Source organism: Rissa tridactyla, chromosome 8 (genome assembly GCF_028500815.1).
Source record: "Rissa tridactyla isolate bRisTri1 chromosome 8, bRisTri1.patW.cur.20221130, whole genome shotgun sequence".
Taxonomy (NCBI): Eukaryota; Metazoa; Chordata; class Aves; order Charadriiformes; family Laridae; genus Rissa; species Rissa tridactyla.
In genome coordinates this window covers 17021020-17048814 of record NC_071473.1, presented here as the reverse complement: position 1 = coordinate 17048814, position 27795 = coordinate 17021020, and the positions used below count along the sequence as shown (strand labels likewise).

Here is a 27795-nt window from a genome sequence, read left to right as displayed (position 1 = left end):
AAGCTCCGTCCCCGGCGTTAACCTTTGTGGGGGGGAGTGGGATGGGGACGGATCCTGCCCCTGGCAGGGGGGGACACTGGTCCCTCTTGGGTGATCTGGGGCTCACGGGGAGCGCTGCCGGCGTTGGGAATCGTTGGGAATGGCAGGCAGGGAGCAGGCAGGAGGATGCTGGCCCCCGCGAGGTTGCCCGCTGAGCAGCCGGTCTATATTTAAAGGCTCAGCCCTGCCAGTGCTGCCCACAGGTGCTACGAGTGCGTTGGGGCTCAGCTCACTGCTGAGGTGGAGAGAGGGGGTCTGCGACCGAAGCTGCTCGGCTTGGGGTGGTGATGGGGGGAGGGCAGGGTCAGGCTTTGTGTCCCCCTGCCCTGGGGGTGGCACTTGTGGTGTCCCAGGTCCCCCAGGGCTTGCGGGGGGGCACCCATCTCTCCGCATGGCTCTCCGTGGGACTGCTGGCTCGTCTTGTGGCTCTGTCAGGGTGGGGGCACCTATCTCTCTCCATGGCTTTTGGGGGGGCACCCATCTTTTCCCATGGGGCACCCACCTCTCAGCATCCCCCGCGGCTGGGGGTCTCTCCCGCTCCCCTTCCACACCGTGGCCCTCCATGGTGCCCAGCCACTGTCCCCTCCCTGCCACCCCTGTCTCAGCCCTGCTCCCACGCTTGTGGAAGGAGCCAGATTTGGGAGGGGGGAGTGGTGTTTTCCTTCCAGTTTGGCCCCATCCCCAAGAAAATGGTGGGTCACAGCCCCCTCAAAGTGGCTCCTCCAGTGACGGAGCCCAGAGGCCACTCTGCCATGGCCAGGCTTTGGGGACGACAGCGCTGGGTGGCTGTCCCTTACAAGTCAGGGTGACAGGAGCTGACAACCCTGTGCCGCTGGCCACCACCATGCTGCCAGTGCGGTGCTGGTGACAATGGGGACACCCCCAGGGTGGAGGCAACATGTCCCCCTGCCTATGGAGCGTGTGGCATTGCCTGGAGTTGGTGAGCCATGGTGGGTAGAAGAGGGGCCCCAAATCAGCCCGGGACAAGGTTCCCTGGGGACACCCACCTTTGGGGGCAGATGGGGGACACCGCGGTGCCGTGACGCTCCACTCTTCCCCCTCCATGAAATCCTGCTCCAGCCAAAAAGGGGCTGCAGGAGCTCGGGGCAGCCCAAGGAGCTCCACTACCCCGTGCCAGTGGGATGCCACGACGGGGATGGTGACCCCGCATGGGCAGTGCCACCCCAGCGACCCCATGCCGGGAGGTGTCCCGTGCCCTCACATCCCTGACGCGAGTTTTTCCCAGCGCTGCACCCGTCCCTGTCCCCATCCCCAGGGCCCCCTGGGAGAGGACGAGCGGTGGCGGCAGCATCTGCGCTGGCGGTGCCGGCAGCTGCCTGCCCTGCCCCGCGCCCGCCGCCGCCGTATAAATAGAGGCAGCGAGCGGCAGGGAGCTCCTGGCAGCCACCATGAAGGGCCTCAACCTGCTCTGCTGCTGCGTGGCCTCGCTCCTGCTCCTCGGCACTGCAGGTACGGCCGCCCGGCCGGCTGCGGGGGGGGCACGTGGGGCTATGGGTCACCATGGGTGATCGTGGGTGCTCATGGGGCTGCAGGGTCCCAATGGGGCTGTGGGTGCCCATGGGGTTGAGGGGTACCCACAGGGCTGTGGGTCCCCATGGGGCTGCAGGGTCCCCGTGGGGCTGTGGCTCCCCATGGGGCTGTGGGTGCCTGCAAGTCTGTGGGTCCCTGTGGGACTGCTGGGTCCCCATGGGGCTGTGGGTTGCCATGGGGCTGTGGGTCTCCTTGGGGCTGCAGGGTCCCCACAGGGCTCTGGGTCCCCATGGGGCTGTGGGTGCCTGCAGGGTTGTGGGGTCCCCATGGGGCTGCAGGTGTCCATGGGGTTGCAGGTCCCTGTGGGGCTGTGGGTGCCTGTGGCGTAGTAGGTGTCTATGGGGCTGTGGGCACCCAGCAAAGCTGTGGGTACCCATAGGGCTGGGGGTGGCCATGGGTGCTCACTGGGGCTGCGGGTGCCTGTGGGGCTGCAGGTACCTGTGGGGCTGCGGGTGCTGCTGAGGCTCTGGGGTGCCCGGTGAGCCCAGCCTGCCCACCCAGGTCCAGGTGGGTGCCAGGAGCAGTACAGGGTGGCAGGTCCGGGCTCTGTGGCAGCGCTGCCAGGGCTGCAGAGTCACCCCAAAAAGTGCAGGGAAACATGGTGGGGGGCTGCGGCCAGGAGGGGCTGGAGCTGAGGTCCCCCCTCTGGAGTCAGGGTGGGCACAGGGGGCTGTGCTGCCGCCAGCACGCTGGGGGTCAGTGGCACCCATGGGTGCCGAGGTGGCTCAGTTTTGGGCTGTGAGGACTTGCCGGGGGGGCTGCTGGGGCACTGGGACACGCTGTAGTGGGAGCAGGGCGGGGTGGGCTGCTTGCCTTGGGGGTTTCCTCCACCACCCAAGGACCTGCCAAGCAAGATGTCACTTTGGGTGACCCTGGACCCCTTCTCCGGTCCGTCCCGTCCCCGCTTAACACCCCTGTCCCCGGCTGGGCGCCGCTGGGGCCGCACGGTGGGGTGGCATCGCCAGTACCCTTGCTTGCCCTTGAGTTAATTTGGGCCAGTTCTCTGCCTGGCCGGGCTCCGGCGGCCGCGCTGCTGGGAGGGGGGCGGCTAAGTATGGAAACAGCCGTGTAAGGGGACACTGTGCTCCCTGCAGCCGCCCTGGGCCCCCCCGCCTCCAGCCCTGCGCTGCCGCGGCCCCGCGCACGGGCACCCGCAGCTGCCGCCTTCCAGCACACCCGGCACCCCCAGCCCCGCCGAGTTTTGGCCTTTTAAGGGCATCTTGGACCATTCTTATGGATTAACGGGTTTTGGGGCCAGCGACGCACCCCGCCGGTGGTGGGGTGACCTCCGCAGGGCAGCGAGTCGGGTCTGGAGACAAGGGGGATGGAAAGGTCCTCTACGGGCATGTGCGGTGGTTGGTGCCACTCCAAGCTGGGCTGGTGGGACATCAGGGGCTTGTCACCATGGTGGGTGACCACCAGTCCTGCTCTCGGTTGAGCTGAGGCTGGCGCGGTGATGCCATGGGGCTGGGCACGGCGTTGGGCACCCCCTCACCAGCACCCTGCTCAGCCCAGTGCCGAGATCCACCATCTCGGAGGCCACATTGGGGTCTGCAGCCCCAGAGCTGGCTCCGAGGGGCGGCTGGAGCCCCCTGAGTCCTCACCATCAGCTTCTTCTCCTTATTGGCAGGGAAGGGCAGGGGACATATTTTGCCTTGGTCCTATAGGTTTGCGAAAAAGATACAAGCCATGGGACATCTCCTGCATGCGGTTCTACTCCATGGGACCCGGTGGGGTTTGCACAATGAGTTTTGCTTTTCCTTTGGCGTCGAGCTGGGCTCTCAGACCTGAGCACTTTTGGGGTGCAGAAGGTGGCTCAGGGGGGTTGTTTTCCTGTTTTTTGGGCCTTGCCTTCCCATTTAAGCCCCGGCTGGTGAGGAGAAAGCAGGGGGAGCCCTGCAGGGGACCGGGAGTTTCATTGATGCATCGTGGAAGGGGTGCGGCCAAAACGGCCCATGGGCCACGTGGCCAGGGCTGGCAAAGCTCCCTGGAGTGGCCAGGAGCCCCGGCAGGGGCCAGCACCCACCGCAGGGCTGGGCGATGGCTCAGGACAAGGGCGCTTCCCCACTGCCCCATTCCTGCTCCTGCCTGGGGGAAGGTCTCCTTCTCCCCACACTCGCCCCTCAGGCACAGCCCGGCCATACCTTCACAGGTTGGATGGCCATGGTGAGTCCCCATGGCCACCAGGGAGCCTGGGGAGCCCTTGCTCCCCCCATCCCAGCCATCTCAGACTTGAGTGGGTTGTGCCATCACCACCTTCAAGGTGGGCAAGGAGTTGAAGAATGCCCTGGCACGCTGGCAGAAAGTGCAGAGGGCACTACGGGGCTGGCACACACCTCTCCTGGTGACAGCGAGCGTGGGCCACCACCCCCGGGACTCCTCATCCTGCCTCAGCCTGGGATGTGTCACCTCAGGGTGAGCTCCATCACCATGTCCTCATGGCCTCTTGGGGTGTTCCCCGTCACCCAGGGCATGGCACCTCAGGGTGAGCTCCATCACTGTGTCCTCATGGCATCTTGGGGTGTTCCCTGTCACCCAGGGCATGGCATCTTGGGGTGGGCTCCATCACCTGGAACGTGTCACCTTGGGGTGGGCTCCACCTCCCAGGACAGCACGTCTTGGAGTGGCTCCACCACCTGGGTTGTGTCACCTCAGATGGTCTCAGGGCCCAGGACACGGCACCCATGGGGACTCCCCACCCTGACCATCCCAGGTAAATGCCCCCCCCAGCATAATGAGCTTCCCCAGAGGTGGGGGACCGCTGTGTCCCAGTGACACCCCACTGGACTCACCTCCACGCCCCCTCCTCATCCGCACAACCATGGACACCACTGCCATTGGGTGCAGGGGTGGCCACAGTGAGGCAAGGGGCTTGGGGTGCCACAGGCACCCACAGGTTTTGGTTACTTGTGCCACTTACATCCCTGTCACTCCCCTGGTACCTCGCCTGGAGGAGATCCCAGGGTGGGATCCTTGCCCAGGGTGATCCTCCTCGCCAGGAGATTCCCTGTGGGTGCCTCATCTCTCCCCAGATGTTGGCCAAGGCAGATGTTGGGCAGGTTGGCCACGTGGTGACACCCTCTCCCATCAGTCATCCTTGGCCAGGTGTGTAGGTGACAGCCAGTCAGGCAGGACAGCCGGGACACCTCACTTGGGCATGGTCCTGGGGGCACAGGCCACCAGTGGATCCCTGTGGGACGGCGTGGGGCTGGGAGGGCTGCGCTGCACCCAGGAGCAATGCTGGGTGGGCCATGCACCCTTACCATGTCCCCACCGCGTCTCCGTGTCCCCACTCGCTGAGCCACGCAGGCGCCAGCTCCCTGAGCTTGGGATCGCGGGCTCCCCGGGGTGCCGAAACCCCAGCCCGCCTGGCGGCTCCAAGGGTGACCGAATCGCTCATAAAACTGCCCGTTCCCCAGGCGCTGCAGGAATAGCAGCGGGTGCTGGTGCCTTGGCAGGGCTCCGCCGGGCTATTTTCAGCCCGCGGGGACATTTCCCTTGTAAGCGATAGGCCAAGGAAGCCGGTGAGCTCGTGTGCCGGCGGGGGCTGGCAGAGGGGTCGGGGAGTCTCCGGCCGGGCACACCGCGCCAGGTCAGGGCGTTGGCAGCGGCAGCGTGGCCTCGGTGCTAGTCAGGCGCGTGGCTTGACCCTGGCCACCTCCCCACTCGTGGGGGCATGATGTGGAAAAGGGTTCGGAGCCGCTTGGCCCCTTCCCTGTGTGATGGCTGAGCTGGGATCCCCCCTCCTGCTGCTGGGGGTACGGATGAGACCCTCCCCGGGGCCAGGTGCCGCTGCTTGGTATGGTCAGGCAGCGCTTCTGCCTGGACATCCCTATGGATTTGAGGATCTTGTGGGCCAATGGATCATCAGGCATTAAAATCCAAGTTGATGCACCCAAGGGCTTTCCCTGTCCTGCCCAGGTGACCAGGAATCCTTGGGATGACCAAAGATGAGGGACAGGGAGCCTTCCTCGGGGAAGGCTCACACAGAGTGCATGGAAGATGTCCCTTGGGGCCACCTTGGGTTGGTGAAGCCTCCCATGGCTGGAGGCCTGGGGACAGGACCGGTGTGACCGCGCAGGAGTCCCTCCTCGGGAGCAAGGGGCTCCTCCAGTCCCAGCCATGGCACAGCGCTTCCCTCAGGTCCTTCAGCATCCCCCCGGGCTGCAGACCCCGCGAGGGACACCCCGGGGAGATGTTCCTCGGCGTGCAGCGTGACTTCTGCCTGTGCCAAAACACACGCCGTTTTCTCGCAGTCTGCTGACTTGCGGACCCAGATCTCCCCCGGCCAGGGAGTCCCAGGTGCTTTATTTTCACCCGCCCTGATCTTGGTGTCTTCTGCGAGTCAGGAGTTCAGGTTTCCTTTGGAATCTTGAGGGTGGGCACCCTGTGGGGAGACAGTCAAACCCCCCCACCCCCCCCCCAGGAAGTGGTTCCCCATTTTCATCTCTATCTTTAGAAAGCTCCGAGCCTGGTTTTAATCCCTTTGGTGCACCCTGGTGAGGTTTCTTTACTCTTTCTTAATCAAAATATCGTGCGGTTCCAGCCGACTATTTATAGAAATCAAATCAATTTCTTTTTTCTCAACTAAACTTAAAAATCTCTCCCGCAAATGAGGTCAAGTCAGTCTGACAAAGCTGTTTCCTCTACCACCGCTGGGCTCTGCCTTTGAAAAACTGGAAAATATTTGCTTTTTGCCGGTGGCCCAGGATGACGAAGCCTCCGGGATGGGTGTTCTGGGCTTTGGGGTGCAGGAGAGTCCGGAACACCAACCCCATCCTCGTTCACTGCCGTGCCTCTGTCCTCCGGGCTTCTTGAGCCACTTTGGGACACTTTCCTCTCCCAGTCGGTGAAGGTGTTGGCCTGGCGGCCTCCAAACTGGTGCTGGAGCCGGGTTCCCACCTGCCCTGCTGCCTGCGGCGCTGTCTCGGCCATCGGAGCTGCCGAAGGGTAGTAAAACACCAGGCGCTTCCTCCGTGGGGCTTGGCAGTGGTGCCGGGATGGCACAGACAGGGAAACTGAGGCACGGGAAGAGCAGGGAGGAGATGTCATCCTCTTTGGTGCTCCAGCTGAGCACCCAGGGGTGGGCTGCAAGGCTGGGGTGCCCAGGCCTGAGCCCCGGTGCGGGGCATGGTCCCTCCTTTGGGCTCCCCTGGCCCTGCCTCCTGCCGGGGAACAGTTTCTGGTTGCAGAAAGGTCAGGCTCAGGGGGCTAATCCTCCTTGACTTAACTTTTTCCACCATCCAGGCTGGCAGCAGCAGGGAGCATCGTGATCCCCGGGTGCTGCACCCCCTCCCCAGCAGCCCCCCGATGCCCCGGGGCAAGCAGGGGCCGACCCTTGCCAAGGGCAAGGCCAAGTGTCCCAGTCCTGTGGCTCCTTTGGGTCCAGCCACTTTCCGTGAGGTTTTGAAGGGCTTCGTCAGAACAAAGCACAGCCTTCGGGCTTCGTTCAGCCTTGCCTTTCCCTGAAAAGGAAGGGGCAGACAGGTTTGGGGTGCAAGTTCCCCCCCCTGAACCCCACTGGGAGAGCAGGGCTTGCGGGAGATGGTGGATAATGCTCCTGCGCGCCGCAGGGTCTGGGATCCGGGCAGGGGAAGGGGGTGTGCAAAAAGCCATCCCCACAGCGCTGGGCATCGCCGGCCCCATGCTCGAGGCTCCTATTTCTGCTGAAGGGGGAGATCGTCCCTCCCAGGGCCACCTGTGCCCATCTGTCCCTCCTAGCCAGCCCCAGTGCTCCTCGGGGGCTGTCCCTCCTGGAGGACCCATTATGGCACCGAGCTGCTGCCGTTTCATCCGTCCCCATGCAGGGATGGAGGGGACACCGTGGCAGGGTGACGTTCAGCCCTTGGGAGCCATCCCTATCCTTTCCGCACGGGCTTTTCTCAGGTGCACACCAGCCGTGGCATCCACAGAGCCCCACTGTCAGCTCTCCGTCCCTGCAGCTGTGTCCCAGGGTGCTGTCACCGCTGGGGAAAGGGTCCCCAAGCTGCTGGCAGCCCTCCCAGCCCTGTAGTCGGGTTTGAGATTTGGGGCAGCCGGGAACCCTCAGGGAGGTCAGGTCCCCAAGGGAAGCGGGGCAAAGGCTCCTCTGCGATGCCACCAGGCCGCTTGGCACAACGCAGGGCGCGAACAAGGGGAGCCCTGGTGTCACTTTACAACGGTGGCTGTCCCCGCTGCCTCCCGGAGCCCACGGGGACCTGCAGGATGGGCCCCAGGTGCGGACGTCACCCTTGGCTGGCAGTGGGGCAAGGGGCTGGGGCCAGCGGCCGCGGGGGCTGGTGCTCCGCCGTCCGCACCCCGCCGAGCTGCTCCTTCTGGTTCCCCCGTACAGTTGCTGAGCCGTATTTTTAGCCGCCGGCGGACGCGGGGAGGGTGTTAAGCCCATAACCTTCGGCCCATTTCGCTGCTCATCGACCGGCCATCTGCAGATCAGCACAATTCGCCCTGCCATGGATTTGGAGACCATGTAGGGGAAACAGGAGGGAGAAGGAGGTGGAGAGGGCAGAGGGACTTTGTGTAAGACCTTGAAGGTCACAGGAAATAAAGCCCGTGACCAGCACACCGGCACGAACATCCCGGTCTGAGTGCCCAGGGAATATTTCCCTTCTCCCGCAGATACGGCTCACGGTGGGCACTGGGGTTGCCTTTGTGCCCAGCCACAGTGGGTGACAGCCCCTCTGTCCCCCTGCATTGGTCAGAGGGGACACACAGACCCCAGACAAAGCCCTTGGGATGCGCAGGGTCTCCCCTGCCTGGTCCTGCTCCCTCCCACACCCACCTCAACCCTCCCCAAACGCCCGCCTGAGAAGCCATGCTCCCCTCCCAGCCCTCCAGGTCACCGGCTATTTTGGGGCCAAACTGAGAATATCCCCATCCCCGTGGGTGGAGGGGACCCTTGGGAGACACAGGATGGTCTCTAGGCCACCAGGGCCAGGCGGTGGCATGCTGGCCCCCGGCCACCGAGGGCTTTGAAGGTCAGACATAGCACATTCCCCTTCCCGCGGCTCCTGGCAGGCTGGGCACCCTGAGGGGTCCTGGGGGAAGGCGACCCGAAGGAGAGGGGTGCTGCAGGTGGGAGGGAGACAGGTGGGAGCTCCTCAGGACCCGTCTCCCTCTGTCTGGGAGCCGAATTGGGAGCCTGGAGGCACCTGCAAGCCACATGCCAGCAAAGGACAGGGGAGGTCGGGGAGGGCAGAGCGAGGGTGACTGGCGCATCCGGTTTCGGTGGGGCGAGGGGCCACAGCGGCAGCGGTAGCTCCGGTGTGCCAGGCTGCACACAAGAGCGGCTGGAAACCCTGGCAGGCCCAGGCGCAACCTGTCCCTCCCAGCCGCTGCCACGGCTCGTCCTGCCGCCTCCTGGCTAACAGCACCGCTGGCCCCGGCATGGATGGAGATGCAACCTCCGGCCATGGCAAACTGGGTTGAGCAGTCTGGGGTTGGCACCATGCCGACCTTGGCTCGGCTCCTCCTGTGCTCGGCCACCACAGTCACCCATGGCCAAGCCCAGCGCCATGGCTTTGCCAGGGCCGGTGAGCCCTTGCCGATGCTCTGCCGGACACACAGCCCTGCGGCTCCCTGGCACGGACGCGGGGCAGGAGCCAGAGGAGAGGGCTGGCTGCCAGCTGTGCCGTGCCCGGTGCTGCCCGCTTTCCTCCCCGCAGCCTGGGTGGAGGTGGCGTTTTTTTCCTTGTTGGCATCTGCTTGCCAGCTGGAGTACAAAGGAATTATTTTCCTCTGAAACGCTTCCCTGGTATGCAGGCATTAGACGTTTCAGGGGATTATTTAGACTAGCAGCAACTGTTTGTAACGGAGACAGTATAGCTGGTGATCTTTTATTTTTGGCACCCGTTGACTAATGTTAAATTGCAGTTGGAGGGCTATGGAAAATACGGTTGGCTTCTCCCGGGGCCGCAGAACAAACTCATTGTGTCCCCGCCAGCCGCACAGCGCGGCAAATGCTTTCCTAGTGAAGGGATGCTTACAATAAATAGCTCCTGAGCCCCGCTGCTGGGGTCAGGCCCTGCCTGTGGAAAGGCATGGCCCTGTGCCGGGCAGCCTCTCGCCCCTTCTTCCTCCCCCTCGCCCCATCCTCCTCCTCCTCCTCCTCCTTGCCCCGCCGCCCGTCATGGCCGGCATGATGCTCTCCCGAGGCAGGGCTGGGGAAGGACCCTTTTAACCTGCCAAGTGCCTGCGGCCCCTCGAGCTATGCTTTTTTGTTATTATTCCCCCCTCCTCACCATTTTTTAGGGCTGCTTTGCCGCCTTCCTGCAGCACTTCACGGCGGGTGGCAGCCATGGCCAGCGCAGCCATAGGCCCCCTGCTAGCATCGGCTTTGCCCCCCTCCAAAAAAACCCCACCTCTTCGCACCCAGCTTCTCGCAACTGGGACAGAAAATTGAGCTGGAACTAGAGAAATTTTAGGGAAGTGTTTAAACTTCTTGATAAGAGACACAAATCCTCCCTCAGGGCTCCCCCCCCGGTGCTGACGGGGGGCCGGCGGGTGCCCCGGTAGCCGCATGGCGGCGCGGGTAAGACTGACTGAGCTGTTCTCATCGTTTAGAGCCGCACACCCCCGGCACGGACCATGTCGGTGGCGCTGCCGAAAGCCCCCTGCCAGCTGCAGAGCCCAGGCTGGAGGAGAAGGCAGCCAACGGCAGCCCCGAGGAGGACCGAGATGGTGGCCCCGCCAACACCTCCTTGCCCGGCACCGCTGAGGAGGGACACGGAGAGGGGGAGGAAGAGCCAGCGGGTGGCCTGAGCGGGGACCCGCGGCCAGGGGATGGCCAGCCACAGGAGACCAGTGTGGAGAAGGGCCAGGAGGAGCCCAGCAAGGCAGAGGGCCCAGGGGAAGATGCTGTGTTGGGCACCCCTGAGGCAGCACATCATGATGGGAACGGCGGGCCTGGCCCACAAGATGGCTCCCGTGCCCGGCAGGATGAGGAGTCCGGCACCGAGAAAGCAGCCTCTGAGGAGAAAGGGCAGCCTGGGGAAGAGAAAATGGAGGAGTCAAGAGCATTGTCTGCACCTGAGGAGGGAGAGGAAGGGGGTGAGCAGAGCTCAGAGGAAGATGACGATGACGAGCAGGGGGAGTCTGAGGAAGGTGAACATGGCGAGTCTGAGGAAGATGGAAGCAAGGGAGAGTCCGAGGAGGGAGATTCTAAGGAGGAGGAAGAATCTGACGAAGATGGTGCCGGGCCAGTAGGGTCAGAGAACGGAGCTAAAGGGACTGACAAGGAAGCGGCCGGCACTCCTGCCAAAAATGGCCATGGCAAACCAGCAGCTGCTGGCAAGGGAGAAGCCAGCTGCCATCACCCCCCCTGTGGGGAGGCAGCAGAAGAGCCGCCAGCAGCAGTGGAAGACCCGCCAGCAGAAGCAGATCCACCAGCAGCAGTGGAAAACCCACCAGCAGTAGAAGACCCACTGGCAGTGGTGGAAGACCCGCCAGCAGCAGAAGACCCGCCAGCAGCAGAAGACCCGCCAGCAGTGGTGGAAGACCCGCCGGCAGTGGTGGAAGACCCGCCGGCAGTGGTGGAAGACCCGCCGGCAGCAGAAGATCAGCTGGCAGCAGAAGACCCGCCGGCAGTGGTGGAAGATCCACCAACAGCAGAAGACCCCCCTGCAGACAAGACATCTCTGGCAAAAACAGAAACCCCACCTGGCCAGAGTGCCCACCCAGCTGCTGCTGAGCTCCAGCACAGCCAGAGAGGTTGGAGTCTTTTCTTGTGGGTGTGCTGTAGCGGCCACAGTGACCTACTATCAACCGCCGGCGGAGCTGAGCTTGGCACATTAAACCGCGCCTAGTGCATGGCCCTCTCCTAACGCTTGTGCTTCCCGCGCCTGCCCCTAACCGCTGCACGGCAGGTCCGGCTGCGGGCATCCAGGGCGCAGGCAGGAGCCCGCCGACGCCTGCGACGCGGGCGCTCCTCGCAGCGATACCAAAGCTGGCCGACATTTCTCCGGCTGCACTTTAAGCCCGTGATTTCTCCTCTGGGCTGTGGACACGGATAAGATTTTTAACACCCAGGCCCCTTTCAGCACCCGCAAACCTCTTAAAGGCTCTTTATCGTCTGCCCTCAGAGTCCTCCGGACCACCAGCTTTCTTGGTGCAAGGGCAGGGTGCTGCCCAGGCTGGTGGGTCTCTTGTCCACCAGCTCTTGCCTTGTAGGGAAGGTGTGAAGAGATAATTCAGACTCATGAGTTGCCGAAGCACCGTCTCTGGCCACGCTCGGTCAGTGAAAGGCTAGCTAAGGAAAAGGGACACCCCCTTCCCCCGCCCATGATTTCCTAGAAACGCTTGTGGACTTTGGCCCACGGGTTGGGCAGCAACCTTTGGACCCAGCTGAGCCTTTTTCTGCTTTCACCTGTAATGTCCCAGCTCAAAAAGTTCCCATTTGTGCTGAAAGGGAAACCCAGTTTGGTCTCTGTGGCTTTACTTGGCAAGTCAAAAGGTCTTCCTCAGCCCAACACTTGGTAGGCACTCAACACAGTCCCAGGGCTCTGCTTGGCCCAGCCATCCCCAGCCCAGCCAGCACATATCTGTCCGCAGACCTGTCCCCAAACCCCCGCTAAAGCCCAACCCACCTCCCGCTATCAAAAAGCATAGGGCCCTTGGTGTGCCATCACCTCCAAGGCGAGGACACCTCTGTCTTGGGGAAACCAGGGTGCCCCAGGTGATGGCAGCTGCCTCATGCTCCCCAGGCCTGGCATGGAGCCGTGGGGTCCCCAGGGCCACCCCAAGCCAGGGTGCCACGCAGAGGGCTCCAGTCTGATACGGGGGGGCGGAGGTGGGAGGGAACCAGCAGAGGTGAGGCAGCCAGCATGGGTCAGGTTGGCTGGTCTCTCAAGAGCCATCCCCAGCCTCGCATGCCCCCATGTCTCTGGCTCAACGGGTGAGTTTTGGGGGAGCAAGGCGAGAGAGATGGCGAGGCAGAGCAGCATGCGCCCACAGTCAAGGCTTCTCCCTGGAGGAGCTGCAGCTGCCAGGGGAAGCGCCGGGGTGAGCAGGGCCCATCGGGCAGCAGGTGCCGCGCGTGCTCCCACCGCACCCCAGCCCTGGAGCCCCTTCCAGGCACGTCCTTCGCATTCCCCACGAGCGTCCGGCCCTCGCTCCCGCCCGGGGAGACATGGCACATCTGCCTCGCCAGTCCCTCCTCGGAGCCAAGCAGTTGCCCACGACGCTTCCCCCGGCAGCCACAGCCCTGGCAGGCCCTGCCAAGCCTCCAGGAGCCTTTGCAAAAGAGAGACCGTGCGGCGTGCCAAAGGCGAGAGTGGCTGCCGAGGCGCATGGCGGGTCCGCGGGCCTGGGGTGTGTGTGCTCCCCCATGCCCTCTCCCCGGCCGTAGCTTGTGTGAGCTCCTGTGTGGAGTCCCCAGCTCCAGCGGTAACAGGTCTCTTTGCCTTTTCCTGCAGAAGAGGTTGAAGATGCCAGCGAGCTGACCAAGCGCGACCGGTCCCACTTGGAGAACACCCTCAAACTGAACGAGGACAAACCTGCCGATGATTTCTCAGGTGAGGGGGCCTGGGTGGCACCGAGCCATGCATGCCCTGCTCCTTCAGTCCGGGCGATCCCCGCAGGACAGGCTCCTCACCATTCTGCTGCACCAAGAACATGGACGGGATTTTCCTTCCCTAGAGTATTTTGGGTTTAACTTAACTTGTTGTAGGTCCAGCAACACCATATATTCAATAGCAAGCCATTTTCTGCTCTTGGGTTAACATATTTTAGGTATCTTAAAGACAGCCCCAAGGGTGTGCAAGAATTAGGAGGGTAGAGAGGCTGGAAGGAATCAACCCAAGCCAGCCACATCCCTGCCCAGAAAAACCTGGGGCAGTTTGTAATAAAGGGTTGGGATTTTTATTCCAATTATTTATTGGGTTTTGCTATTATAAGTCTTGCTTCTGCTGGCCACATGGGCAGTCTGGACTGGAAAGAAAGTGGTAAAAGCTGGTGTGGAAAATGCCCCTTCTTCCTTCTAGCGAGCAGCTTAGGGGCTGTGCCAAGGGTCCCTGGCACCATGGTGGAGGGCTTTTGGGATCATGGGTGTTGAGTGCTAAAGAGCATTAACAAGAGAAGTTCCTTCCATCAGCTGCTGGCACGTGCAAGACTGGCAGCAGACGGGGACAGTGCCCAGCAGGAAATATTAGCAGGGAGGGGCATCAAAATGCGTGACTGGGATGAGTTTGGCCAAGATTTCAACTGTAAGTTAAGTCCCTTAGCAACAGTTGAGTCACTCTCAAGATCTGCAGGGAATGCCCAGCAGCTTACCTAGGAGGAGCTCAACCAGGGTGGTGGGGTTTGCCTTTCACCCGTCTGCATACTTTTACCCTTGCAGGAGTACTGCAGCGGCTGAGGAAGATCTACCACTCCTCCATCAAGCCCCTGGAGCAGTCCTACAGATACAACGAGCTGAGGCAGCATGAGATCACAGGTAATGCCACAGGCACTGGGGTCTCTGGCACCATGAGGTCATTGGGATGCAGATAACAGTGCAGCGAGCAGATCATGGAAAGGCTCGGATAGTTTGTCTTCCTTTGCAGCTTCCCAAGAAGGCCATGAACATGCTGGGCTTAGGGGACATGCCCTAGTGAACCCAGCGGCAGGCATTCCCGCATCTGCCTTAGCCCATCTGCTGGCAGGACCATCTGTGTAGGCTGAGCATTGAACCCTGCCTGCTTCGTGTCCTCCACCTGCTCAACATCAATGCCCTGTACCCCTGCCAAGCAGAGATCACGGCCCAACGAAACAGGCTTGGCAAGGAAGCTTGGGACCTCTCAAGGCTGGGGATGAGCTTCCTGGGGGTGGCTGGAGCTGGCATCCTTCCTGCTCAGTATGGGACACGGCCATGTGGGCAGGGTATCCCTCAAGCTCGGCAGCCTTCACTCAGCCCGGGAGTTAGAGTTTCCACCCCTTGGCAATTACAGACACATTGGATCAGGTGAGCAGGTCCCCATGGCCACGGGCATTGGCTTGGGCTGAGCCCCAGCAGCACACGTGTCCTTCCAGTAGAGGAAAGGGCAGCCCTGGCCCCAAGATGCTCAAAGCTACAGGAAGCTCTTGGGACCCGTATGACACAAGCGGGCCCATTTTCCAAGCACAGATGGCTCAAGCCCAAGGCCGAGGTCCCTGTTCACTGGGGTACGACTCCTGTGAGCCCCTACTCAAGCCCTGTCCTGAGCTGGGGCCGGATGCCCCCTGTGCCTTGACTGGACAGGCAGGAGATGACGGAGTCCCTGTTGCCCGTGTCCCAGGGCTGCACGCCCACATCAGCCTCTTGCCAGGGTCCCTCCTTTTCCTGAAGTTTTGCCTCCCTCCCCAGGTTTCCAGCCTCACACATCCCGGAGCCATGCCCTCCCTCCTGGTGAGACGGGACCCTTCACACACCCATTCCTTTTTGCAGCTGGACTCTGCTCCACCAGCGCATGGGTCCTGGGTTCATTTGGGCAAACCCCTGGGACACATCCCCTTAGAGCAGAACCCCTGTTTTACAGGCAGCCCCGCTGCAGCCCAAACACGACTCCTAAATGAGCATCAGACATTTTCTAAGAAGGCTTGAACATCCCCAGACCCAGCCAGCCCATCTCCAGCTTACAGCCAGTGGTACCCATGGGGCAGGGACAGGGCTGTAGAGTCCTCATCGCCAGCCCAGGTCCTGTCCCCCGCAAGGCACAGAGAATCCCAGACATCACCCACCACAGGGGTTCTGGAGGGGGCATTTGTAGGTCTTAAAAAACCACGAGCCTCCTGCAGCCAGCTCTGTGTCGCCGCCTTTGCCTGCCTCGCTGTGTGCTGCTCGCCAGCAGCTGGGGACCGTGATCCATCTGCCATGCAGGAGAGTAACTGGGAGGGTCACAGCAACGCGCCATGCCGCAGCCAGCACGGGAGGGGCACCCTACAGACCCTCACCCCACAGCCGCTGTCATCCACCCAGTGTGCCTTCCTCCCCTCCCTCACACAGCCACGTGCCTGGGGACGGAGGGCCAGCACCCTGCTGTGCATCCTCTTCAGCAGTGACACCGGGCAGCGAGGACAGCCCAGCCACGGCCGGTCCCAGCTGTCTCCATCCTGGAGCTCACAGACTCAGCAACACCCCAACCTGCTCTCCGAGCTGCTTTGGTCTGTGGTGGTGGCAGTGAAAGCATCAGCATTTACTGTCAGCTCATCCTGGGACCCTGTTTAGGAGAACATTTGGGATTACAGGGGCAGCTGGTGGCCTCCAAGGCTCTAACCCTCACCTTGCTCTTCACTGCCAGAAGGTGCAGCCCTCAGCATCAGTTCCCAGTGCACAGCTTGTTTCCTTGCTCAGGACATCCCACCCTACCCTTCAGTCATCCCATGCCCAACCAGCCACCTCCCTGCTCCGTTTCAGGATGGAACAAGCGTTTCTCAGGCCCCTGCTGGCTTCCTCCCTCCCAGCTCCTGAGGAAACAGCCACCAACCGTTGTGTTTTCCCAACCCAAGGCGCCTCTCAAACCCAGCTCCTGAGCAGGGCTCACCACAGACAGCGGGTCCTGGTGTTCCTCACAGCCTCATCTCACAACACAGCACAGTCTGTTCCACTTCTCCATGAAGGAGAAGCCATCTCTCAGGCTGACATCGCCCCAGGTCAGCTCCCAGCATGAGTGCCCAGCATACCCTGTTGTGTCCTACATGGCACCCCCCAGCGGTGCAGATGCCGTCCCAGAGCTGGTAGCCCACAGTCACAGCCTCCTGGCCCAAAGGGAAGGGCACATGGATGCTGTGTTGCCTGCAGCCCTTGGCTCAGCCAGGAGAGGCCCTGGTTCATGCTCCCCTCAGAAACGTTTCATCTGCCACCAAACTCCTTGAAGCATCTCTGATGCCCCACCCCATATCACAGCACACACAACCCCATCCTGGAAACCTAAGCCTCAGCAGTTTGCCTTTAATACCCGCAGCTCCAGCTTTTCCCAATCCCTCATTAGCAGTGTAATTAGAGAAACCTGCAAATTAGTTAGAGGGTTGGCCCAAGAAGCCCTCTTGACCTTGCAAGGCAGGTGAGGACATGGTGGGGCTGAGGGAGTCTTCTCAGCTGCTTCGTCTGCATGGTGCCCCTGTCCCGAGTGGGTTCATTGCATCAGTGGTGGCCCCACACGCTGGGAGGTGTCCCCAACCTCTCCCCCTGCGCCCACCCCCATGGTGGGGGAGAGGCTGGAGGGTGCGGAGCTGCCGGCTCAGCTGGCCGAGAGGACCGGGACAGCTGGGAGAGCAGCAGGACAGGCCTGTCATGGAATATGTGTGACCTTTGGAGGTGTAAGCCAATATAGAGGGGTGCCGTCGCAAGCACCTTTGCCCCTCCATTACACGGCAGCCCTCCATTTTGTCTCCCTTCCCATCGGCTCCGCTCGTGCGCACCAGCCGGTGTAATCCAAGGAGTAAATCTGCTCCGCGCAGCTCGCAGAAAAAACCCGTGTAGATGGTTGTCCCCTGTCCCGGCGGAGCTGTGGCTGCCACCGTCAACCTGCGACTGTGAATTGTTAGGGTGCATCCCAGAGAGCTCTCCCCACAGCCTCTGCTTACGGTGTGTTGAAGCCTGGCAGGCGCCATCTCCTTTTTCCTGCCTGCCGCCCTCCCTGCGTCTCCGCTCTGCTGTCCCGCCTGGATGCGGGCACGCTCCGGCTGGGTCCACCCGTGTGCTTGGCCACCCCGTAGGGACTGTCCCCAGCTCAGGGCTGAGGGAGTCTCCCAAGTCTGGTGATGGGAAGCTTGCTGTGAAGTCATGCCGGTTTGTGGTGCATGCTGGTGTCCCTAATTACTGCATATGTCCTGATTAGCACGCCTGTGTAGGCAATGACCTCCCAGTTGCCATCACCAGCCACCCTAGGGCTGGATATGGGTAACCCTACCAGCGGGGTGGTCAGGACACTTGTCGGGGTTGGTTCTTGTCCTAACCGTGGCTCGTTGGGCTCCGTTTGCTCGGTGAATGTTGCTGGGGAAGGCAATAACTCTGCTGAGTGGGGCAGGAGGGTCGGGGGGCTGTCTCGGAGGCGGCAGCTCTCTCTGGGGCTGCTCCCCCAGGCCACGTCCCCACGGTGCAGGGCAGACAGGGGTTTAGAGCTTGTCCCGGTAGCCGCAGGTCTCGTCGCTCACAGGCTGTAACTCCTTCTCTCCCGCTGGGAATGTGTCCGTTGCTGGCTTTTCCTGCCCACGAGAAGGCCAGGGCCAGTCTTCAGCTCCCTCCTCGGCCTGGGCCAGACCCAGGCAGCTGCGTCCCTCCTTCGACTCACGGTACCTTTTCTCTCTCCCCGTGTCCCCTGCTAACAGCTTACCCCGGACGCACCCTGGGCTCCTCCGCCACAGGTTGGTATCGCTGCCTGCTGCCTGCATGCTGCCGGCGCTGCCTACGCTCTTCGCTGGCCCCCGGCTTTCCTGTTCACCTGTCCCAGCAGGGACACGCTTCCCAGGCACCGAGCAGAGCCCGGTCCTCGGTGTCCCACTGGAGCCGGTGTCCCCAGCCCTCCCAGAGTTCGGCATGCATGTCGCTGCACTTATCTGTCCCCGGCCTGAATCTGCATCCCCACCTTGCCCAGGCTTTGATACTTTTCCCTCTTGGATTAAGACTCAAAAGGTCGAGTATTCCTCTCACGAGGGTTCAAAGGCATTTGTGGTGGACCTGCAGGTCGATCTCCCACCCACGGCATGAACCAGAGGAGCCCAGCAGATAGCCCACCCCGCAGGGGAGCTCTTCCCACCCTCCTACGTGCAGAAACTTTCCCGAATGTCCACCCTTGATCCCCCCTGGCTGCAATTTAAGCCGATGAGCCCGCAGCAGCTGTCCCAGTAACACGGGCTGGCCCCTGCGCGGCGGGCTCAGCCCCTTCCAGAGCTAGAGCTGGCTCCTCTCCCTGCCTATCCTGCTCAGGGTCTGCTGCCAGGCCCCCCCAGGAGAAGCAGGAGATGGGAGACGGGCCAAGAAACACCAGCCAACACCCAGCCCTTCCCCTGAGTCCGGTGCTGGGCCACGGGGACAATGTCCCTGCTGCGACATGAGGCAGGGAAATCCCCTCTTTTGGCCCTCCTGTCCTACCCCACCGCCTGAGCTGATGGATCCTGCCGAAAACAGGCTCTTCCGCACCCCAGTCCTGGACGTGGCGGAGCCCTGCCAGCGCCTGGAGGGCCTCTGGCTCCTTGTCATGCCAGCATGCCGGCAGCGGAGAGGGTTGTAGATATATATAGCGTATTTCAATAGCTGTCTTATCTGCATCTCTAGCTGCAGGCGCACACACACGTGCTGCTCGTGTGGGCGTAGGCGCACGGGGAGCAGGACGCGGAGGCAGGCGCAGGCGGGTCTGCAGCCACGGGTGGCTTGTCCCTCCATCTGCGGGCACACGTGCCACGCGGATACTCGTGGCTATTCGCGAGCAAGCTGGCCAGCCCTCCCAGGGCTGCTGGGCAGCGTGTCCATGCCGTAGGCGGAGTGGCCGGCGGTGTCTGGGGTACGGGCATGGGGTGGCAGCGTGGGTGATGCTGGGAGAGTCTTCCCAGGTGTTTTAGTCTTCCCGGGTGATTTGAAGACAGAGCAAGACCTCCGTGGCTCGGTCTGAACAAGGAAAGGCAGGAGGTTTTGCCGCGTCCTCCTCTTTGCCTAGCGTCCTGCGGACAGAGACGGGGTGAGCCGACACGAGGACAAGGAGGAAGACCCAGCCCAGGGTCAGTCCTGGCAGTGCTCCCACCCAAGGACAGCCTGGCACTGCAAACAACATGGAAAAACCTTCCAGAAAGCCACTGCTGTAGGAAAAAAAAAACCTTTTTGGGCACACAAATTGCTCCTACCCCCAGATCTGAACAGTCCAAAACAAATGCAGGCTCTGCAGAGGGAAATATGACCGTCCTGGCCTCATTTGCCAGGTGCTTTGCCGGATCACAGCGTGCTCTTAACCCTGCAAACCCGGCAGTTTAGGGAAGCGGTGTTTTAGGCTGCTGTGTTTTAAGCAGGACCACAGGTGAAGGGGTGCCAGGTTGGCGGCCCCCCCTGCTCGCAGGCAGGGCCTGGTCACGCACCAGCGTGCGTCTGCTTCTGTGGATGCCGCCAGGCCGTGCTTGGGTTGAGCTGGAATGAGCTTGAACTGGGATGAGCTTGAAACCGGGATGAAGTTGAGCTGGGAGTGAGGCAGGCTGGGCTGGGAGCGAGCAGCCACAGGGTGGCTGGAGAGAGCCACCGTGATGGAGCTGCCGCCATCCCTGCCCTGCAGCTGGCAAGGGCTGGCGCTTTTCCCCGGCTCGACACAAATCGGCGCTGAACCTACACAGCCGGGGGATGTAGCGGGGACAGATGCCAGGCCAGCACCCCCTTGGGAGGGAGACGCGCTCTGGTCCCCCAGCCCCGTGCCTCGGGCAGCAGTGAGGAGGACCCACGCATGGCCTCACATCCTCGGAGCTGCTGCTACCTGCAGACCCCCAAGGATCCAGTGCCTGGCGCTGCCTGCAAAGCTCATGGGGTACCAGCACCCTGTTCCCAAAGCAAGGGGCAGACGTGGGCTCAAGGAGCTGTTGGTGACCCGGCGGGGGGGTGCCTGCATGGCCGCCCGCCCCGGCACAGCAGGGCAGAGGTGGGGACGTGAAGCGGAGCCGGGGCGCGCGGGCTGCCTGCGCTCACACAGCCACGCCTGGCCCGCAACCGGTTACGAAAGAGCACGCGGGGACCCGCCTCAAACCTCTGGCACAACATCACAGGGGATAATAATAATAATAATCATCATCATCATCCGAAACCCAATTAAAGCCGGCAAGCGAACACAGCAGCGGTGACAGAGTGGCACAGAGGAATGATTAATAACTAAAGTCCGAGGTTTCAACATTTGTTTTTGTCCCCCGTGAGAAGACAACATCGGGTCCCCGCGGCTCACAGGCAGGAGAGGGCAGCGCGCAGGGAGCAGGCAGGGCCATCCCCCTGGTTGAGATGCAGCTGCCCTGCTTCAGGGAGGAGGGTTGAGCTGCATGGACATCTGGGCCCCGTGGAGAGATGTCACCAGCCCATTCCTTTCCCCACAGCGGTGACATGGTGGCCCTGCGATGGGCAGGTGCAGGTAGGAGGACGTTGACATGCTCTGCCCGACTCCTGCATCCAGGACGGGTTCGGTGCGGAGCCGCCACGCAGTGCCCTCCAGCACCCTCGGGAGCAGGAGCTCAGCACCATATGGGTTTTGCGGCTCTCTCCACCTTGGAGATGGATCCCAAGCTTGCTGGAAAACTGCGGGCTCTTGCGTGGGTGGCAGCCACGGAGCAGTGGGGTCTCCCAGCCACTGCAGGGAAAATATCTCTGCCTTAGGAGTGGGGCCGAAGGGAGGGTGCCAAGGGCAGCATGGGTCCCCCAAGGGCATCTCCAGCCCCTGCTGCTGGCACGTCTCCGCCTGGAGCAGATGCCCTGGGGGCTCTCCTAGGTTGGTGCCATGGCACGGGGGCCACAGCTTGCTCTGCTCTCTGCCATCTGCCACCATGGCTCTCCTGGCACCGTTTCCTGCCCAGATTCGTCTGGCTACATCAGTGCTGGTACACAAACAGGGACAGGGAAGGTTCCCACGAGCAGGAACTCACTCATCCAGTTTTTACTTCCATTTCTGGCCTGACGTGGGCTCGAGCCGACTGTCAGGCTCCCGGCTGTCCTGGGCACAGCCTGGGGGCTGGCAGGGGCCAGGGGCTCCTCTGGCTCCACCGGCTGGCTGCCCAGTGGCCTGAGGGCTGGTTGCACAAGTCCCACTCGAGCAGGGATTGCTCCTGGGGCAGTGGCTGCTTGTGTCCAGGGACCTCTGAGCTCCCAGACCGATTGCGTGGCACCAGGACAGGTCCTTATGGGCCATCACCAGCCTCTTTGAGCCCTTTAGCAAACTCCAGGACTTGAAGAGTGCAGGATGTGGACTGTTGTTCATCCTCCTCCTGCCTTTCCCTAAGCCCAAAGTGGGGCTGTTTGCCCAGCCTGCCCTCCCCACGCCGGGCTGGACTCTCGCACCCAGCCCGCACGGAGGCAGGGACCCTCTCCTCGACCAGAGAGCTGGGAGCCACAGCCGGGGGGCAGATCCCGGTGAGGGCATGGTGGAAATGCAAGGCAGGCAGCCGGCCCGAGGCTCGCACCACGCTTACCAAGCACCGCACTGTAGCCTTGCTCCTCCAACCACGCCGGCTCCCTTTGCACGAGGCGTTCACCTGGTTTCGGCATGGCCACCTCCCGCGCATGTCCCGTGCTTCATGGCGGCTGCCTCCAAACCACACTCGCCCCGCAGCCAGCCCCAAATTCACCTAAACCGGAACCAGAGACAAGATTTAAAAGACCTTCAGGTCCTCCCTTTATCTAAGAAAGGTCAAACCTCAGAGAATGTCAGACAAGTGAGGTGGGGTCTCCTGCAGAGCATGGTGATGTCCCACTCCTGCGGACACCGGGGCCCGTCGCTGGGCAATGCCTTGGCTCGCGAATGGCTGGCAGGTCCCAAAAAGGGTGGCTGTTTCCCCGGCAGCGCTGCCACGCCGCTCAGATGGGATGCTCATTACAGCCGGGAGTTAATCGCACGGCGGCGGCGGCTATTGTTTCTTCACTTCCTCTTGTTATTTCCCCTCTCCACAGATGGGGAGATCACTTCCAAGCCAATGGTGCTATTCCTGGGACCGTGGAGCGTCGGCAAATCCTCCATGATAAACTACCTCCTCGGGCTGGACGACACTCCATACCAGCTCTACACAGGTACTGCGCTCACCGCTCCCTCCTTGCTCCGCCGAGGGTGCGCTGGCACCTGCGTTCCTGCGTCCACGCGGTCAGCAATTCCTGGCTGCATCTCTTCAATCTCCCCCCTCCCGTTACGGCAGGGAGGTTGCGATCTGGTCCGTGCCAACCGGCTGCGGTGCCACATGGAGGGAGAGGTTCCCCACCCCGGCCCAAGGACTGTCCACCCTCCCCGGGGAGGAGGAGGACATCTCACCCTGCAGCATCCCCCTACCGCAGCGCAGGGTCGCCGCCTCCAACCCCAACCGTGAGAGCAGCGGTCACATCGCAAGGGCAACTCGCCCTTGTCTTCTCCCCCTCCCTCCTCACGTGGAGCCAGTTAATTTGCCCTCCCAGGAGAAAAGCCATTCCCCTTCCCTCCTCCTTGCTCCCACGGGTGTTGTCTCGCAGCTGAGGGCTGGGCGCTGGGGTAATGAGGGCTCCCGGGAGGTGGTTCTCGAGGGCACCTTGTGCAGTCCAGAACAACCAGTCCCTGCATAAGACAGCCCTGGTGGCATTTTCTCAAGAGGTTTGGCAAGAATTTAATAGCCCCGCTGCTTGCCTTCCCCTAGCATCTCTTGGCAAGCGAGTGATGCTCCTGAGCTCTCTGGCTAGTCCCAGGCCAGCCCCGTCATGTTCATTGCCTGGCATGGATCTCACAGCTCTACTGCTCCTCTTGTTGCTGGGCAGGAGCAGAACCCACCACCTCCGAATTCACTGTCATCATGCACGGCCCCAAGCTGAAGACCATCGAGGGCATCGTGATGGCTGCTGACAGCGCCCGCTCCTTCTCGCCCCTGGAGAAGTTTGGGCAGAACTTCTTGGAGAAGCTGATAGGAATCGAGGTGCCCCACAAACTGCTAGAGCGGGTCACCTTCGTGGACACGCCAGGCATCATTGAAAACCGCAAGCAGCAAGAACGAGGTAGGGGTTTACTGGGTTCATCTAAGGGACTCCAGAAAAGATGTCGTAATGATGTGAGATGACAAAGATGGCTGAAGCACATCGGGGAAGAGCCCTAGGCTACAAAAGGGGTCTTGCGCTGGAGGGGATGGCGACGTTTGTCTGCCCACGGCTATGGCAGCAGCACCTGGGACCTGGGGAACCTACCCAAGTGTCATCAGCTAGAGCAGCCGTTTCTGCTGTTTGGAGGTGTGACAGTCAGACATTTTGGCAAGGTGTTTCCTGGGGACTCCTCGGGCTGTTGATTGTCTGCCTCAGCTCAGCATTTAATGCTCTGTTTGTCGCCCTTGGAGCCAGGCTTTGCCAACAGCTGGTGCCACAGCAGGGCCTAGAGAAGGACCATCCCCACAGCACCTGGGATGCCAGGAGAGAGCAGCAAGGGCTTCTTGACCCACTTGGTGCCTGCTGAGGAAAGCAATGATGTGGCGGATGTCTGCTCACAGGAGCAGCAGGAATCTGTGGCCAGCAGCAGGGAGAAAGAAGGTTGGGAGGGGAGGTTGAGGGAGACACGCAGCCACAGGCCCAGACGCATGGGGATGGGTTTTCATGCCAAGAAACTCTGAAGTGTTTTCAGCACATGAGAAACAGGTTCCGGGCTGCATGGGAAGTCTGCTGTGTCTCACGCCCTGTCCAACCCAGACAGGGCGTGAGACACGGCAGGCTCAAGGTTTATCCATCCCTTGACCTAGAGGGACTCATCCTGTGCTGGCCATTTCTGCTGGATTTCTCTCTTTCCTCTCCTCAAGGTTACCCATTCAACGACGTGTGCCAGTGGTTCATTGACAGAGCTGATCTCATCTTCGTTGTCTTTGACCCTACGAAGTTGGATGTGGGCTTGGAGCTGGAGATGCTGTTTCGACAGCTGAAGGGCCGCGAGTCTCAGATCCGAATCATCTTGAACAAAGCCGACAGCCTGGCTACCCAGGAGCTCATGAGAGTCTACGGCGCCTTATTCTGGAGCCTGGCTCCTCTCATCAACGTCACGGAGCCACCCAGGGTGTACGTTAGCTCCTTCTGGCCCCACGAGTACCATCCAGATACGCACAAAGACCTGTTCCTCAAAGAAGAGATATCGCTGCTGGAAGATCTCAACCAGGTGATTGAGAACAGGATGGAAAATAAGATCGCTTTCATACGCCAGCACGCCATCCGGGTGCGCATCCACGCCCTTTTGGTCGATCGCTATCTACAGACCTACAAGGACAAAATGACCTTCTTTAGCGATGGAGAACTGGTGTTCAGGGACATTGTGGAAGATCCTGACAAGTTCTTTATCTTTAAGTCCATTCTGGCAAAGACCAATGTCAGCAAATTTGACCTCCCCAACCGTGAGGCTTACAAGGACTTCTTTGGCATCAACCCCATCACCAGTTTTAAGCTGCTGTCTCAGCAGTGTTCCTACATGGGAGGGTGTTTCCTAGAGAAGATCGAGAAGGCCATCACTCGCGAGCTTCCCGATCTCTTGGGAAGCATCGGCTTGGGGAAGAAGCCCAATGTTCTCTCCTGCGACATCACTGGCTGTGGCGAAACCCCAAAGAATCGCTACAAGAAACCCTAAGGTGTTCTGTAATATAACCAACCATCCACGTGTTCCTACCGGTGAATGAGCTTATGTCTTATCTGTCCGAGAAGCCATGGTTTGTTAACCCTTTGAGTGCCACACTGGCAAAGGCTACTGTACTATGAGGACTTTGAGTCGTTGACATCGATGGCAGGGGAAGATGGGTGGGCATAAGAAAGAGAATAAAAACTGTGAATTCCTGACATTTTATCTTTGTTCTTTCAAGTAGAAGGCAATGTTTAAGCTGTAAGTATGAGCAATGCACGGTGAGCTAGAACTGTAGCTGCTTTTTCACTGGTGCCAAGAGTGCGTGAACAGGAATTTCAACCTCTGCATCCCCGAAGCCGGCAGAGAGCGAGAATGAGGGCACAGCGTGCGAGCACAGGGGAGAGCGGTGACACACTAACCCGGGGCACCACCGGGAGCCCTGGGGGCAAGGTGCTGGGCAGGGAAAGGGAGGCCAGGCCCCAGCAGTTGTTTTCAGGCACAAACATCCTACAAATCTCTGCAGATATTGACCTTGTTTTTCTTTCTGAGACTTTTAGGTCGCCCAGTGAGTTCTCCTTTCGTGTTAACGGCTGAGTTGAACTTCTGCAGCCTTCACCTGGGTGTTCGCCTTAAGAAGGGGCTTTTGCAGGGGCATTTGTATCTCCAGACAGGTAGCCATGGACCATGTCAGAGGAAGCAGTGGGCTGGAAAGGAGCTGCCAGCACTGGCTGAGCTGTGCTAGAGGAGGAGGGCCAGCACCTCAAGTCACACAAGGAGCCGGGAGCAGGTTTTCCTCCCTGTGGGCCAGCACAGGGACAAGGCACTTGGTGCCCGTGTGTGTCATTAACCTCAAAAACCCGTGCTGGCAAGTCAAGCCTGTGGATCAGCAGGGCTGCAAGGGTTAAGGGTTTGGCAGTTCAACCTTATTCAGCTCCGTGTTGGTGTTTTCTCAGAGTCGGACCCCCCCGCTCAGGAATGGCGGGAGTCACTAGCCACATCCTTTTTGCCCGTCTGCTGACTGCTCTCTCTAGGACAACACAGGCAGGTTTCTCTGGCTTGTTTGCCAAACTTCCCCCATTTCAGCCACGATTTTGTTGGCTCATGCCTGTGCATCAGCACTCAGTCCTGCAAGGAGAACGAGTATTGCTTCAGAAACACCCGAGCAGGGTGAGGTTCCCTGTGGACAGCCAACCTTGAAACCCTGCAGTGAAAACCAAGGATTAGGGGTGGCCTTGTCACTTGGCCCTCGCGGCCAGCACAGCTGGCTGCCAAGCTGAGCACAAACCAACCAAGAAGCAGATGTTGCCCTGGGTGGAAACGAGCACCTTCAAGCCCACCAATGACCTGCTGTACGTCCTTTCTCCTTCCTCCTGCCAAATGACCACAGCTAGTGCTGCTCTCCAGGAAACCTCTGGAGCTGAAGGACTTACCTTTGACAGGAACAAGAGGATGTGGAGGTGTCGGGTGAGGCAAGAAAAAGGCAAAAGGAATGAAAGAGGGAAAAAGGAAGGCTGCGTTGTGACAGGAAGGGTATGAAGGGCAGCACCCCTTGTCTCCACGTGCCCGACTGGACACGGGCTATGACAGAAGGTCCATGGGAGCTCCAGGTCCCCTGGCACCGAGGCCAGGCGCTGCGAAGAAGAGGTCGTCTTGAGTCCAGGTGAGTTTGGGGGGACACTGCTCCAGGGACTTCCATGCTCCTTGCCTCTGTTTGGAGGTAGGACTCTACTTTTGGATTAATGAAGATGAGACCCAAATCCTTGTCCAAGCCTGGGAAGGGGCACGGCTTGTGCAGAGGGATTTTGCCTGCGGCGCAGAGGGGACTGGAGGTAGGAGTGAAGGCAAGGAGAGTGTCAGAGAAAGCAGCAGCCAGAACAGCCTGGAGAGAAGTGGTGTCCTCGTGAGCCAGCGCCGTGAGGGCTCGAACCTGCCCCAGAGCTGCTGCCCCCCCTCCGCTGCTCTTCCTTCTGCTTTCTCGTACGTGGCCCAGCTGCTCATCGGCCTCCCTCTGTCTCACCCACTCCTCACCTCTCACTCCTCCCCGCCGGGCTGGGCTGCATGGTTTTATTAAGAGCTAACAGGATAGAAACACCAACAGAAAGGGGCTAATATTGTCACCGTTCCTGCCGTCACACTGCGTGTCACTGTCACGGCAAGCAAAGGCCATCAAACATTTCTATTTGCAAGCGCCATATTGCACCATCTCTTTCCTTGCTGCCCTGTCCCCCCAAAGCCCGTGGGCTCTGGGGTCCCCAGGGAAAGGCCCCCCCATCCCAGGATCTCCCGTATGGCCTTGAAGGCACTGTTGTTCTGCTCTCAGGCCGCCCCCACCATTCTCCCCATCCCTTCTCGGTTTTCCTTTTCTTTTGCTTTATCCCCCAGCACCCATCGCCTCCTCTCCTCCCTTTCTCCTCCCTTCAGCCCCCTGCGCCCCATGCAAAGCCCTGGTGCCCGCGTCCTGGATGGGGCTCCTCTGTGATGGCCAACCCCCTTCTTTTCCCCCCTGATATCGTACGTTAAGGTTCTCTTTCCAAAGTGATGTGAGCGGGGGTCCGAAGCTGGGGCTGTTTTCTGCTCCCTCTGACACATGCTGACTCGTCTCCGTGCTGGCTGCGGGAGATGCCAACACTGAGACGCTTTCTCTCCCACGGATCCAAGTGTCCGTCAGTCCCAAGAGGACGGCAGTCCACAGCCCAGGTCTCTCCGAGTTTTCTTAGGAGAGCTCTGGGAAGCTGGGGCTGGAAATGTGGAGCAGGGAGACCTTTTCATTTTTCCAAGAAACCCCAAGACCCCACGGCCCCAGGGCGGGGCGGGGGGGGAGGGTGACTCACCTGAGAGCATCGCAGGAGGGAGGGAGCTGGGACTCAGCCCCATGTAGATGCCTGTCATCGTGTGCATTGGGATAATACTGTCAGTTTGAACATCAGCCTGTCTAATAAAACCTGGTATTTTCCAAACACTCTCCCTGAAGATGCTTGTTCTGTTTCTC

At 60.9% G+C, this 27795-nt stretch overlaps 1 protein-coding gene across 3 annotated transcripts; it reads left to right on the top strand.

The window, feature by feature from the left end:
- The first annotated feature begins 1353 nt into the window (after positions 1 to 1353).
- SRL (sarcalumenin) lies at positions 1354 to 27731 on the top strand. 3 transcript variants are annotated; one of them, XM_054212834.1, is made up of 8 exons: positions 1355 to 1509; positions 10150 to 11295; positions 12999 to 13097; positions 13922 to 14017; positions 17869 to 17904; positions 22160 to 22276; positions 22985 to 23218; positions 24004 to 27730. In XM_054212834.1, the coding sequence occupies exons 1-8, from the start codon at positions 1449 to 1451 to the stop codon at positions 24813 to 24815; spliced, it is 2601 nt and encodes an 866-aa protein (XP_054068809.1). In that variant the 5' UTR covers positions 1355 to 1448; the 3' UTR covers positions 24816 to 27730. The 3 variants fall into 3 exon arrangements, with proteins under 3 accessions (XP_054068810.1, XP_054068809.1, XP_054068811.1); XM_054212835.1 differs by lacking the exon at positions 17869 to 17904 and having other exon boundaries at positions 1354 to 1509; positions 24004 to 27731; XM_054212836.1 differs by lacking the exon at positions 10150 to 11295 and having other exon boundaries at positions 1387 to 1509.
- The last annotated feature ends 64 nt before the right edge of the window (positions 27732 to 27795 follow it).